The sequence below is a fragment of the Corvus moneduloides genome, chromosome Z (genome assembly GCF_009650955.1).
Source record: "Corvus moneduloides isolate bCorMon1 chromosome Z, bCorMon1.pri, whole genome shotgun sequence".
NCBI classification, from domain to species: domain Eukaryota; kingdom Metazoa; phylum Chordata; class Aves; order Passeriformes; family Corvidae; genus Corvus; species Corvus moneduloides.
In genome coordinates, this window is record NC_045511.1 from 52,503,532 (window position 1) to 52,518,307 (window position 14,776).

At 43.3% G+C, this 14,776-nt stretch overlaps 1 protein-coding gene across 1 annotated transcript; it reads right to left on the reverse strand.

Annotated features, from left to right (window-relative positions):
• Positions 1–697: 697 nt before the first annotated feature.
• On the reverse strand, positions 698–14,366 carry ZFAND5 (zinc finger AN1-type containing 5). Its single transcript, XM_032096314.1, has 6 exons — positions 14,098–14,366; positions 10,888–11,045; positions 10,367–10,478; positions 9,853–9,950; positions 1,343–1,468; positions 698–1,097 (listed from the first exon to the last, which is right to left on the reverse strand). The coding sequence occupies exons 2-6, from the start codon at positions 11,036–11,038 to the stop codon at positions 949–951; spliced, it is 636 nt and encodes a 211-aa protein (XP_031952205.1). The 5' UTR covers positions 11,039–11,045; positions 14,098–14,366; the 3' UTR covers positions 698–948.
• Positions 14,367–14,776: the final 410 nt, after the last annotated feature.

The following is a 14,776-nucleotide window of genomic DNA, read 5'->3' on the forward strand; positions in this document are numbered from 1 at the left end:
CATGCAGAACGGTGCAACTGTTACATTTAAAACTAGAAAAATTAATTCCTAATATTCTTCTGAACTTGGAACACACAGAACATAAGTAGTACATGAATAATAAACTGCTCTAATACTTCAGCAACTTATTTAGATCTGTGTTGCTTGATAGAGATTCTGTGGTATGTCTAGAAACATTTGTAACTGTTTTTTGAAAACCAATCTTACAATATTGTGCTACACAACATTTTTAGCTATGCAAGGAAAAGCAGACAACTCTGTTGCAGGCCAGTTCATAAGCTCCTAACAGGACATTTCCTTTGGGAACTTTTTTTCAAGATTCTAAAGTTCATATAATCTTTTCCAAGACAATTTCCTTCTCAAGTGCATCTGATTTTTTCCATTTTTCTCAGTGCAGTTGTTAAGTGACTTAAATATGGCATTGAAACTCATCTTACTAGGATGGTGGACCCCTCTACACAGCTCACATTCTGCTGGAAAACTAAAATGAAGTGTGGCAACTAAAAAGTAGAATGAGATTTTAAATGATAGAAGTAGACTGCCAACTGTTTTGATGTATCCTTCTCCAAAACAGGCATATAACATTAGCCGAACATTAAATACCTCATGCACATCTCAAAAGGCAGAGCTGCTGCACACATGCAGATTGCATACATCGGTTTGGCACATGTGAACTAGAGTCTGTCCTCTGTGCATGTGTATTCCTGTGCAGGTTTCTGATCATCCATCTATTCTGGGGAGGGCATATATATTTTCAAGGGCTGTATCTATCCAATTCTGCCTGTAACAAACACCTGAACATTTGAAATATCATTTAGACAGACAGGACTAGAAGTAAAACTTTGGAAAACAAAGGAAAATGACCATGCACCTGCTCTTTTCATGTTTTTTAGGATGTATTGAAAAAAAAGCCCCACAAAAAGTCAGTCTTTTCATAAGCACATTAATTTATATTCTCTGAATTTTTTCAGCCACCACAACTGGATTCTCTTTTCTGATTTTTGCTGCAGCTTCTGCTTTGTAATCATATGGGCAGTTATGCTTGTCAGAGTAACGGTGAAGTCCACAAAACAGGTTTCCACATCGGCAGTCAAATCCTGTACACAGAAAAAGAAGCAACATTACTAGGAAGATTAGTTTTTAATTAAGGTATTAATTAAGGGTGCAGTCACTACAAAGAGGATATGTTTGTCTACTATGACATAAAAATAAATGGTTGTACTAAGTTGTTTGAATTCTGAAGAAGCTTATAAGGTTAATAGAACACATATTTTATCAAGTTTTATCTAGCAAGAGGTAACTAATCATGCAAATTTGTTTAAAATTGTCAGTGTTCTCATACCTGTAAGGCCAACCTTCTTCCTGCACATGAAACATCTGTTCTTCTTTGGTTTCGGCAGTTCAGCACCTCTCTCTTCACTCTCTGAAGTACCAGGCTGAGAAACTGATGGGCTTGGTTGAGTAACAACTGTTAAAGCAAGCAAAGGAAATATGGGTGAAATTTGCTTTTTTTGACTTTATCTAAAGCAGTTCACTGAGACAGCAGCTAGGAAGCTGCTAATTCTGTGACAGATCCAGAACACAGCTATAAAACACACAGTTCAAAAAAGCCCTCATTTAAATAACAAAGTGCAGATTTGCATTGCATATCTGTATTTTTTGTAGTTTATTCAGTTTTAGTGTTCAAGTAGGTACAGTGAAAATAAATACTTTCTCAATTGCCTCTTTAGACATCTTTAGAACATCTTTAGACACAGCTATTTTATTGAAAAAAAAAAGGTTCCCTCCCTGAAATTTAGTTTTCTAAATTGATATCCTCTTCATATCCAAAACTGGAACTAAGGAAAGCTGAGAGATGCACTTGTACACCACTGTAATACCTGTTCTTGGCACAAATTTGCTGAACACTCCCAGAGTATGATAACATTTATCATAATGTCAATAACTACAGAATGCATTTCAGAATAAATGGAGTATATAAGCCTCGAGGACTTATTTGCAATCAACTTCATACAAATATAGTTTGTTAGTTGTGATTCTTTTGAATCAGTACTTGTTTTTCAAAACTGTGTTTGCACTGACACTCAAAGGTATTCTAAAAACACCCAGAAAACTTCACAGTTCACCTTACAAGAAAGGCCTCAGGTGAGACATCATAATCTAAACAAGATTTATAAGCAACAAATGCTCAGAAGTAACAAGGAACCTTCAGTGCTCATCACCAAAAAATTTCATGCAGTAAAACAAATGGTTGCTAGTATTTTCTTGTACTTCTACATTATAGCAACAGCCCCAATGAACAACCAAGGTCATTTACAACCTGGGTTTTTTGTCACATCACAGATTTTTTATATATTTTCTTTTGTGAAAACAAATTTTTTTGATAAAGATTTTCTAGATGAACAAATATGACACTCAGAACTTGTCTTTAAATCTTAAGAAAATTAGTGTTCAGTACCAGTTTGTCTACTTAAGAGTCTGTGACTAAAACTGGCTTAACAACCAGCAGTATCACAAACTGAGTGTACCTGTTGAATGTTACACGCCTTGGCTAACAGCCTTTAACTATGGCCTTAAAAAAAATAAAAAGACAAAACAACTCCCCAAAAGCATGGCCACATGCCTTTTTAAAGATTTGTTATATTGCTAGTTGGTTTCAAAATGAAATGCTAATTGTAAGCCAAGACAGATAAGTAAGAGGAACCAGAAACAGGCACATTGCAATTTGGTGTGTAGTTAGCTATGGGAAACTTCATCTACATCAGAACCAACTTAAAAACTGAGCCCTGGGAGCATGCATGCTGTTTCAGTCACATGCAAAAGAAAATGCAGAGGGGGGCAAATCAACAGTGACATAAAGTCACTCACAACATACATTAAGAGAAAACGGAAATGAGAAGAGAACCATTTATATCACTGCCTAACATGTATCAACAAGGAAGCAAAAATGGGAACAGCAACTCCCCAGGAATTACCAAGGCCAAGAGACAGCCTCGTAGAGCACCCTACCACAAAACAAAGCCTCTGAGAACAAATGCATCTAGGGCAAATGTTACCAATTACTACAGGTATACTTTCATCTTTGCATCAAGAAACTGCAACAATGGCAGCCCACAACCTGTACAGTGATGAAAGTGATCCTAAGAAACTGCAGCAGCACATTTCCTGAAAGGGCTGCTGAACTGGATCCTTCCCCCATAACTAAAACATCTTCCAAGGAGGAAAAGCAGTACACAACATGCAGTAATGGTCACTAGAAGGTACCAAGACAAGAGGGAACAAAGTTCCCTAAATCCAAACTAAAACGTTCCATTTATTACTCTCCATGAACAAAGGATTCTCCTATTATTTTATGCCAGCAGATTTAAGTCTGATTTGTTTTTATGATGTTAAATGTTCATAAATGTGCTTCTGAGTGATGGCTAGGACAGAAGAAAAAGCTGCCTATCCTGCCCCCTAAAGCGCAGAACAAAACTCCTTTTTCTTCAACCTGTAGATGAAAAATATTGAAAATTGTAGTTTTTCTGACATGACATCAGGAGCTCATGTAAATCAAAATACTGTTCTTACAATTGCTTGTCACAAAAGGCTTCCTTTAACACAAAGGACAAATCCAACTGGGCAATTTGTACAATTCCAGTCCTCAAGATATCCAATTAAATTCATGTCAGAAATCACACAGTGTTAATCAAAGTGCTCTAAAGTGATTTCTGTATCACCACAGAACAGGTAGCTGAAAAAATGCTGACAGCTGGAAAATAGTGGTTACTGGTACCTGTAGACCTGGTTCCTCAGTAACAGTGTTCAGATGAAGCAAATTCGTCACCACTAAAACACCTCACCACTGCAAAAGAGCTCCTACTGGCATGCATGCACATTCTCATCCTGATCTCCAAACTGGAGAAACGTGGATTTTAAGGATGGACTATGTGGTGGATGTGGAATTTACTGGATGGACGCAGCCAGAGAGGTGTGGTCAATGGCTCTATGTCCAGGTGCAGACTGGTGATGAGTGGTGTCCCTCAAGGCTCTGTCTTAGGACCCCTGCTCTTGAGTATCTCCATCAGTTACACAGACAGTGGGATTAAGTGCACCTTCAGCATGAAGGAGGGGATGCCAGACAGCGAGAACTGGACAAACTTGAGAAATGGGCTCGTGAGAACTCAAGCAATTCAACAAGTCCAAGTGCAAGGTGCTGCACCTGGGTTGGAGTAACCCCAGACATGAGGACACACAGTGTGGCTCATTGAGATCCCTCTACAGAGAAGGACTTGTGGATTCTTCTGGATGAAAAACTGGACATGAGCTAGGAGTGTGTGCTGGCAGCCCAGAAAGCCAACTGCATCCAAATAGGAGTCAGCACATCAAGGGAGGGGATTCTGTCCATCTACTCTACTCCTGCCAGACCCCACCTGGAGTGCTGAATCCAGCTCTGGGGTCTTCAGCACAGGAAAGATGTGAATCTGTCAGGTAAACACCAGAGGAGGAACACAAAGATGCTCAGGGGGCTGAAGGACCTCTCCTACAAAGACAGGCTGAGATGGGGTTGCTCAGCATGGAGATGACAAGGCTCTGGGAACCTCATTGAAGCCTTCCAAGCTTAGAGAGCTTACAAAACAAGGATAGATTTATGCATGGGCAGATAGTGATGGGACCAGGAGAAACATTTCTGAATTACAAGAGAGAATTATATTAGATATTAGGCAGAAATTCCTTACTCCGTGAGTAGTGATGCACAGGAACACAGGGGTTGGAATGAGATGATGTATAAAGCCCTTTCCCCCCCCAAACGGTTCCATGGTTCTATGTAGCCCTCTCCATCACCTTGGTCATGTCCCTTCCCGTCTCTGGCTCAAGATCTGCAAAGATTTACTTCGCTTGAATTTTACCAGATCAGTTCTCCTACTACAATGCCAAAAACTTTAGGCACAACTGATTTTCAGAACTGGGTAGGCTTTTATTAACTAGAATTTTGGCCTTAAATGATTGCCTGTAGGCACTATAAGATGCATTCCCATCATGCCCAAGGACAACTATTATCCTAGCAAATTAATGATAAACACTAACATAATTGAAGTACTGGAGGTGGGTGCCTGAAAAACTCCACAAAAATACAGGCACTTCATCATGAATTTGGGAAAATTTCCTTCAAATGTAGCCTAAAGATAAGATCCATGAGGAGCAGCAAGGCCACTGATGGAAACAGTTAGCCACATGACGAAGTAAAATAGCTACTCAACCTATATGCAGAAAGGTTCTACAAACTGGGGAATAAAGTTCTTCTCAGACCCCAAATTATTAAATCACAGTGACTACATGGGACTGCCACTCAAAATTGAAAACCACTCTAAGAAAAGAATGTTTAAAGCTGTCAGTAGTTTTTCTTATACAAAACAGTATGGCTGCTTCAAAAAAAGCATGTGTATTATCAGTATTACAGAGATTTCACACTGGAAAGGAATGAATATGATGTTTTGGTTGAAAAAAACATGCTGAAAATAAATCAGTGCTATTTTCTAACATTCCCCATATCAAAAGTAACCAAAAAGGGATATAAAAGTAAAAGAATAAAGTTTTTAGAAGCTTCTCTGACTAAAGAAAAATTCACCAAAATAAGATCTAAACACCTTAAACTTCAAGGATAACGGGCACAAATTCTTGAAAGCATAGGAAAAAAGATTGATTTAAGGACTATGACTTGATGAAGCTAACTGCCAACTCCCACCATTGAAGAAATGGAAGAAACAAAACAAGAGAGATAGAAGGTAAACTCAGAAGTCATCCAAAAGACATTAGATGCATTTCCACAGTTCTGGAGCTGAAACATAGTAGTAGTAGTAGAAGTACTAGAAACAATACAGTCCTTATGCTGCAGCCAATGCCAGCTGGCTCCAGGACAGTTGTGTCACTGGCCAAGGCTGGGCCAATCAGAAATGATGGTCATGGGCCACTCTTCCATGGGTGCTCCCAGGCTGGAGTAGCCTGTCCTTGAAGGACTGCACCTCTGGAAGAGCAACCCATATTGCAGCAGTTTGAGGGGGACTGTTGCCTGTGGGATGGACTCACATTGCAGCAGTTCTCGGGGAGCTGCTGCTCGTGAAATAGACTCATGTTGGAGAAGTTCATGGAGAACTCTCTTCAGTAGGAGGGACCCCATGATGCAGCAAGGGAACAACTTCTCCCTCTGAGCAGGAGGAGCCTGAAGTGACGAACTGACCACAACCCCCATTCCCTGACTATGGGGCAGGAGGTAGAGCTGGAAGGAGGGAGGAGTGGGGGGAAGGTGATTTTAAGGTCTGTTTTTACTTCTCATTATCCTGTTCTGAATTTGTTAGCGTAATAAATCAATTTCTTATCTCTAATTACAACCTGCTTTGCCCATGATGGTATTTGACGAGGGATCTCTCCCAGTCCTTCTCTCAACCCATTAACCCTTAGTTAAATTTTCTCTCCTCTGTCCAGCTGCAGAGGGGAGTGAGTGAGCAGCTTTGGTGGGTGCCTGGCATCTGGCTCAGGTCAACCCACGACAAGTGGTTACTATTAACCCAACTCTATCTCTTTTACACATCTTTTATTTCCACTTGAATATCTGCTAAAATAATAATAAACCAAACAGAAAAGGGTCCACCATGCTTCACCCACTTGGTGGATATACTGCTCTAATAGTGTAACACATAGAAAAGAAAGAAGTTCACTAAGTTTTGCATTTAATTCCTGCAACTTAGCAGGGCAAAAAAAGGAACTATGAATCATATTTCTAGAATACTTTGGGTATAGTCTGTCTTCACTCCTTAAAATGTGTAAAAACTTATCAAAATCCTATAAAATGTATTTTTTTAAATAGCACCCATTTATGAATTTGAGGACATAAAGGTCCCCCTATGGGGGACCCATGCTGGAGCAGCCTGCCCTTGAAGCACTGCACCCCATGAAGAGTGACCCATGCAGGATTCATGGAAAACTGGTGCTTGTAAGATGGGCTCATGCTGGAGAAGTTCATGGGGAACAATCTCCCATGGGAGGGACCCCACTCTAGAGCAGGGTAAAGACTCCTCTCCCTGAGTAGCAGCAGAAATGTATCATGAACTGACCTAACCCCCATTCCCCATCTCCCTGTGAGCTACTGGGGAAGAAGTAGAGCTGGGAAGGAGGGAGGCACGAGGGGAAGGTTTTTTTTTAAGATCTGTTTTTACTTCTCATTATTCTGCTGTGATTTTGTTAATAATAAACTCCATATCTCTAATTCAAATCTGTTTTGCCTGTGATGGTATTTGGTGAGTGATCTCTCCCCATCCTTATCTCAACCCATGAACCCCTCATTTTATTTTCTCTCCCCTGTCCAGCTGTGGAGGGGAGTGAGAGAGATGCTTTGGTGGGTGCCTGGCATTCAGTCAGAATCAGCCCACTACAACAAGTTACAAGAAAACAACAATGCGAGTTACCGAGTTACATCCACCATGCCTTTCTTCAAATGTTAAGATACAATTAATTGTCTTAGCACCAGGTTTGTTCTGAAGGTGCATCTAGGTTGTAACCTCAACCTGCACCAAGAAGAAAAAACCCAAAACCCCCCCAAAAAATCAAGAAAAACAAGCTCGTCAAACTTAATTGTTTAATTTTTTTCTCAACTCCTCTACCTTCTAGTCAGTTGTTTTAATTCCAAAAGCAAACAAATATAATTTTATGCTATAGACTACAAAAAAAAATTTAGTTTACCAGATGTAATCCTTCTTTTAAACTTTCTAACTTGTAAGGGAAACATACAAAATTTCTTTTGCCAATGAACATCTGGCAGAAGAGCATGTGACTTCATACTGTTGAAGATACAGTTCATGGTCTATTATCTGGTTATGAAATTGTCCCTAGCATCAGGCTATGCTTACAGCTACACTGTGTTTCACTAACTCCATGATTGCATTATCTTAGAGAATCACACCTCAAAGTATGTATTAACTTTTGTTGCTATTAGGTGATTATTTACCATTGTTCCAGTTTGTCCTTTAGAGACCAACACATAATGGATGCTACTGGAAAAAAGGAAGATAAAAAAATCTGTCTAGTCCAGACCCACCAGGAATTTTTTTTATAAAAAGTCTAGGCCAGCTTCTCTTGCCTGCAAGACACAGAGTAATGTACCACTGAATATAGCCAACACCTGTTAATTTAAGATGTCCAACAAACTCTAAGAATAGTATATAAGGACATTATCTTATGCTGTCCAGGATCTGTGCCAAGCAATAATACTTAAAAGAGAGCTTGGGCATTAGAGCAGCTCAGGCTGCCTCACAAATTTACAGGTATGGTCTCTCAGGAGGTAGCTTAGTTCTTCAAGTTTTTTCCAGAGGCATTTAATTTTCCTGGTAGTTTTTCCAATCATCTCTACACATGCCTGTGACAGCTTTTACTGGTTTTAACCTCTGAGATAATTTACTACAATTCGTGTCTTTGAGCTGCTTTGGATTTTTTCCCCCCATTCTAATCAATAGTGAGCTGTGTGACCTAACATACAGCTGACCTGAAAAACAGGCTATATATCAAAAGTAACTATTCTTTGCAGCTGGCAAAATGACAACAGTTCTAAGAAAAGTAAAATCACCTATTACTTCCTCACTACTACCATTTTATGTATTCCTATTTCCTTCTTGACACATTCCAGTGGGATTTCATAACATGGCACAATGGGTTAGTGAATATTGTAGCAAAGTCTAAATTACTTTTCAGTCACATAATGAAAGCCTCTTCAGATGACATCAGTTAAAGAAATTTAGTAATTGCAAAAATTCCCTCTCAGTCCATACATAATGAAAAATGCAATATATTGTATAACTGTACTTTAGTCCGTGTCACAGAACCTTGACTTATGAAAATGGTAAAACCTCCTGTGCAAATACCGAGCAATTAAACACCAAGAGGCCAATCAGCCCGTGTTGGCAAAGATATAACTAGGTAAGAATCACTTTGATACAGTGCTGAGTAGCATCTGCTGCCATTTTCATCTCATTGACTTCAAAACTGAAAAATGGATTTTATCTTCAGCTTGAGTGAATAGACTTCCTACTATACATCAGCTTTCAGTTTTTAAAACTGTTTTAGAACCGGTAAATTAAATAAAAAAGTCTGGATTTGCTAAAGTACAAAACAAGTGTGTTACAATATCCATTTGAACAAACTGGTATGAATTCAGTTGTTCACTGGTTAGGTTAAGCAAGCTGCCCCTCTCTCTCTGCCTCACTCCAAGAAATGGTTTACACGTTGACGTTTTACTACTCCAGCTGCAATTATCTAACAGCAAGAGAATAAACAGTTAAACAGACAATTCATGCACAGCAATTAAAGCTGCAACTATCCTGTGTCCCTGAAACAATGCATTGGTTATATCTACTGATTACTCAATTAGTTCAAGAACCCTTAGCAACTTCTGTTAATGTTTTTAAACCACATATTGTCCCTTCCCCCACAGCCCCACACCTCTGTTGAATGGAATTTATTAAGCACCCTTCTCCAAATACAAGCCATTTTGCCTGCCATGAGTCAGCTGGAATCCCAACAGTTTGACTTCAAAACCGAACACCTTAACCTAATGGAATTTTAGAGTACCTCACTTCTAAAAACCAATGTTCGGGATCTAAAAACACCCTGGTAAGTGTCAATTTTTTTACTAACAATTAACATATATTTTTAAAGCTGTCCTGGAACTAGTCTTTTTTCTTGATTCTGAGGAGACAAGACTCAAAAGCATCCTAAACACATTTCTCAAGACCATCGCAACAGGAGATGGCTACTCAGAAAGTAAACAAACCCTCCACCCATATTAAGTCACTGGTTGTGCCCAGTGTCACTCTGAGAACATACCTGGCTCAGTCTCTGTTTTCGGTGTTAAGTCGTCTTCTCTTGAAATGCTCATTTCTGTCATTTGCTGCGTTACAGGCAAAGCGGCAACAGGCACATTTCTGTTTAAGCACAGCGGAACACATAATTTACATCAGTTTTACATTCCTAATAAAAGCTTTAACTGTCCAGACCCATTAATGAACTATTGGTGCAGTTACTACTGATACGTTTTCCAGACCTATGCTTCTACTATCTTCAAAACACACTTCTTTACTCTGTTTTGGTTTCCCTAGAAGAAAACAGGTGAGCCTGTAACAAATTATTTCTGTAGATAAATAAAACCCATTCTTTTTACTGCAGCTCTACAACACCAAATATTTGAATGATTTTTCAATTTACATGGATTCATAGAGCCCTGTCAGGTCACCGGTCCTTTTTCCTCTGCAGACACTCACTGCAACAGTGGAGGGTTGCTGCAGGCTGTTCCTGCACACTCACAGCTCATTCAACCCTCACAGTACAACCTTAATTTTACCTTGTTTTTTCAGATGTGCTGCCAGCAGCACCTTCACAGTTGTTTAAGCTAGTGTCTGGTCTCTGTGCAGATGAAGATTCTGAGGTAGGACTGTTTGAACCATTGGTTGTTCCTATGTAACAAGAATTTGACAAGTTATGAACAAATTGCAGAAAACACATTAATCAAATAGTCTCCTATACAGCTATGAACTGTCTGCATACAATCTTCACTGCTACTGCTTATTACTTTTTACTTAAAGACACTTTTTACTTAACCAAAATACAGATGGCGTAAGAAAATGCTAACAGAAGAGGCTAAGTGGGAAAGCAAGTTATGGTTGAATGCCAAGCAAACCAGAACACATTACACAGAAATGTATTTTTATCTTTACTGTGCTTTAAAGTAGTATTGAATATTCATTCTTTCAGTTCAGCTTTCAAAAGTCCTCCTAAAAAAATGTTCTAGTATTCCTTGTAATCCTCTGTACATTTTAATTTAAAAGAAATAAAGAAGCCCCCAACAACTCCCCACACCCTTACCCATTGGGCTGATTCTACCACTATTCTGCTGTCGCTGAAGATGTTCTTTGTAGCAAACAGAACACATCCCATTTGTCCTAGGATTTCCATAAAATCCACATCCTGTACTACACAGCATAGGCCCTGGGGTCTGGTTTGTCTCCTGAGTCATCTCGATGCTGTAAATAAAACCAAAAACTGCATTAGGAGCTGGCATGCCACCAAAATCAATTACAGGGTTAAAAGTATTAAGAATTAAAAGAATTGTAAGAATGTGTGCTCACCCTGCCCTACCAAGTGATATCATTCTTAAAGAGGGTTATATGAATGTTAATATACTGTTCAAGACTGCAATTTATTGCTAAGCAACATCATTATGAACTTTTAAGACAAGAAAAAGTATCATCATACTAATACTGAGAAATAATATACTTGAAATAATATACTGAGAAATAATACACTGGGCACTGAGCTGCATGTACAGGTTAATTTAATTCGACAGCCAAAAAAACCTCCTTATGTACCAACCTCTGAGCACTAACAGGGATATGCAGAATAAGTAAGACCAAGTTCATACCCACAAAGCAGTTCTGGCAAATAATATAGCTTATTTTTCCTTTACTCCAGCAGAGTCAAGAGACTCCAGCAGAAGAGCCCTGCTTTTTTAGTGCCAATTTCATATAATTTTGAAGCTAATTCCACTATCAGCAGTACTTACTCTCACAGTACTCTTCCAAGGGAAATAACACTAACAACTCCAAACTGTTGAGTATGTTCTATTACATAGCTTACAAATTTACAAAAGACAAAAACCCTTCTCTAATCAAGTTGTATAAAGACTTCTAAGCCTCCCAGAGGCAGTCACTGCTAACTTTTGCAACAAACCGCATGTTGGACGTAAGGTTTTCACCTTCACTGCCTGTTAACCTCTGCAAAGCAAGGTTAGTAGAAAACTGCACAGCAGCCAAATCCTTGATTCCCAAGGGCAATAAAACTGGAACACAGCAATCATGCATTTGCTACAAATTGAGGACACGTAATAATATTGCACTAAAATTCAAATTTAGTAGAAGCTGTTCATATGGCATCTGAAGACATTTTAGTATAAACTTTAGATTGCTGTTTTCCTACTCAGAAACTGTCACAGTAAGAGATATTTGACAGCTGACACTCGCCAGAAGTCAAAAATGCCAAAAGTGAATTCATTACAGCATATAGAAAAATACCTCTAATTAAGAGAGCCCACACTGCAAGTAGTAAACTTATGTTTCTCTAGCACTACAACTGCAACTGTGCCTTTAGCTAAACTAAACTTCTGGGATCACAGTAAACCAAAACCAGGAGAAAGTAAACAAGCAAAATTCATCTTGCCTGCTGGTGGTCACAGGACCCAATTTTCCAGGTATAAATAGCTGTACTATTTATAGCTTTGTAACACCTTCCAGGTATAAATAGCGTCCTTTCTGGCTACAACACAGCTTCACACTTACTCTGATACAATTTAACAGCCAAACACACCAGTCAAGGAAGCTAGAAAAAAAGCCTGACCCACCTAGAAAAAATCTAAAAAGAATCTTCTTATCTGTATTGTAGACTAATGTCTAGATAATACAAAAAAAGACTACTTCTGCCCTTTTTATTACTAACCAGCTAAGACCAACATGCTATCAAACACGCTGCCAACACCAAGTGACCTGCTTAACTTTCAAGTTAGTGTGCTAAAACAAATTTCACCACTTACTAAACGTTGCTTTAGCAGCCAACTCTAACATCCTAATACAAACTAGACAATCAGCAGCTCCTTTGGTCTGCACAGTCTTCCACTACTTGAAATGCATGCCCCTAACGGAACGATCAAGTCGTTCCTACCCATCGCTGAACAAGCCGTGCTTTTCCAGTGTCCGGGAGGTGGCCCGGGTTTCACCCCCGTTCCCTTCTAGGGCTCCTCCCGACAGTGGGAACCCCTTACCGCAGCTCTGCGCCGGGCGCACGGGCGGCAGAGGAGCCCCGGGCTGCCCGCTCGGCGGTGCCGCTGCCGCCGCGGTGGGTCGGTCACATGGGCTGACGAGCGCCGGCGCTTCCGCCTGTCAGGCGGCGGCGTGACAGGGCCGGGGAGCCCGGCCGCCCCCGCCGCCCGCTGAAGTCAGTCTCTATTTATATCTCCCGCAGGCCGCCGGCTCCGGCGGGAGGAGGCGCCGGCGAAATCCGACTGCCTTCCAGGCGGGAGCGGGGAGAGCGGGTGCCGACCTGCAGCCCAGAAAATGCAGCATCACCAGCCCGCCGCCTTCCGCGATCGGGGCCCTGGGGCAACCATCGCTCCACAAATGCGCCCCGCAACCCCGGGCGGGTGGGGTTACACCCAACCGCTCCTCTTCGAGAGGAGGGAAAAAGATAATTGAAAAAGGTCTCCTTCCACCAGCACCCTCGCAGTCACCAGCCCAGCTCGCGGAAAGGGGCGCGTAAAATCCCGTTAGCGACGCCGGCCGCGCACCTCAGTCACCCCTGGGCGCCGAGGCCATGGCCGTGCCTCCTCCGTCCCAGCAGGCGATGCCACACTGGCGGCGTAACGACAAAAACGAGGGCCCCGACGCGTGCGGAAACCAGCCCCAAAACCCGGGCACTGCGTTAGCAACGGGCTCACTGACCTGAATACCCAATTGCCTCAACATCCTCCTCCTGAAAAAGGATCACGATCAAACGCGAGAAGCACAGGAACAAAACAAAAGGAGAATGCACAACACCTACGGGGGTCACTCGCCGCTCACGGCCGCGCTCGGGCGAGGCAGAGCCCAGTGTCGCTACGGGGGACCCGAACCAGCACTGGGCGCTCCCCAGGCGGGTGCAGTCCGGCGGCTGACTCAGACAAAGGGGGGGCCCCTGCCAAGCGCCCGCAGTGCCGCGCGTCTTAACTGCGTCCCCCACCCCCTCGACCTCCTTCGACACCCGGACACAAAAGATTCGCGAGGCTGCCGGCCTGAGGAGCGGTGGCACCGGGAGGGGATGTCCGGCCGGGCCGCTGCTCGCAAGCGCCTGAGTCACGCTCGGCCTCGCCGCCGGCAGGCCCCACGCCGCCGCCAGCCACAGGAACCTCATTGTTTCGCCACCTGCGTTGCCCCGCACCGGCCGCAGTGGGGACCGAACGGAACGAAGCCGCCGAAGAGGAGGCCCGGGCACACGCCGTCACGGTGAAGGCCCCGCGGAGCCCAGGCCAGCCTGCCATCCCTCACCCACCTGTTCCCGGCGGGGGCCACAAACCCCGCGGCGGGTGCTGGAGAACGCGCCGCGGATAGCTCCGGGCGGCTGCGGGGAGAGCGGAGGTTGCGGGGGGCGCCGGGCTGGCGGCCGCGCCGCCGCCGCTTCGCTCCTTTGTTCCCGCAGCGGCAGCGGCGGCCGTGTCGGCAGCGGCGCGAGGCGGGACCCGCCGTGCGTGGAAGGCGGGCGGCGGGAAAGCGCTGGAGGAGGGTGAGTGGGGAGGGGGAAGAAGAAGACGGCGGCGAGGAGAAGGAGGAATAGGAGGAGGAATAGGAGGAGGAGGAAGAGGAGGAGGAGGAGGGGGGGGGGGGGAGGAGGGAGGAGCCCAGCCCGCCCGGCGGACGCGGCTCCTCCCCCTGCCCGCCCGCCGGTGCATGCGTGCTGCCGCCGTGCGCTCAGCCCGTTGCCGCTCTGGGGCGGGGCGGTCTCCCCCCCGCGCCGGCCGTTCCCACGGAGCCCCGTCACGGAGCGCGGGAGCCCCGAGCGGGGAGGGAGCCGCGGGCCGGGCGGTGTGGGCGGGCTCCGCGCTGGCGGAGCGCCTGCTCACCGCTAGGTGTCAGGGGGACGGAGTGCCCCAGCGCCGGCGCGCTGCGGGACATCGAGTCTTAGAGAACCTGGGTTGCCTTGAAAATACAATTTTCTTGGGTATTTTTTTGGT

Bases quoted from the DNA above. Each gene is read 5' to 3' on its own strand.
- ZFAND5 (XM_032096314.1), bottom strand. From the start codon at position 11,038: ATGACTCAGGAGACAAACCAGACCCCAGGGCCTATGCTGTGTAGTACA. The intron at 10,479-10,887 runs GTAAGGGTGTGG...CTTGTTACATAG, and splicing joins TGGTAGAATCAGCCCAATGG to GAACAACCAATGGTTCAAAC. The intron at 1,098-1,342 runs GTATGAGAACAC...TTCTGTGTACAG, and splicing joins GAAGAAGGTTGGCCTTACAG to GATTTGACTGCCGATGTGGA.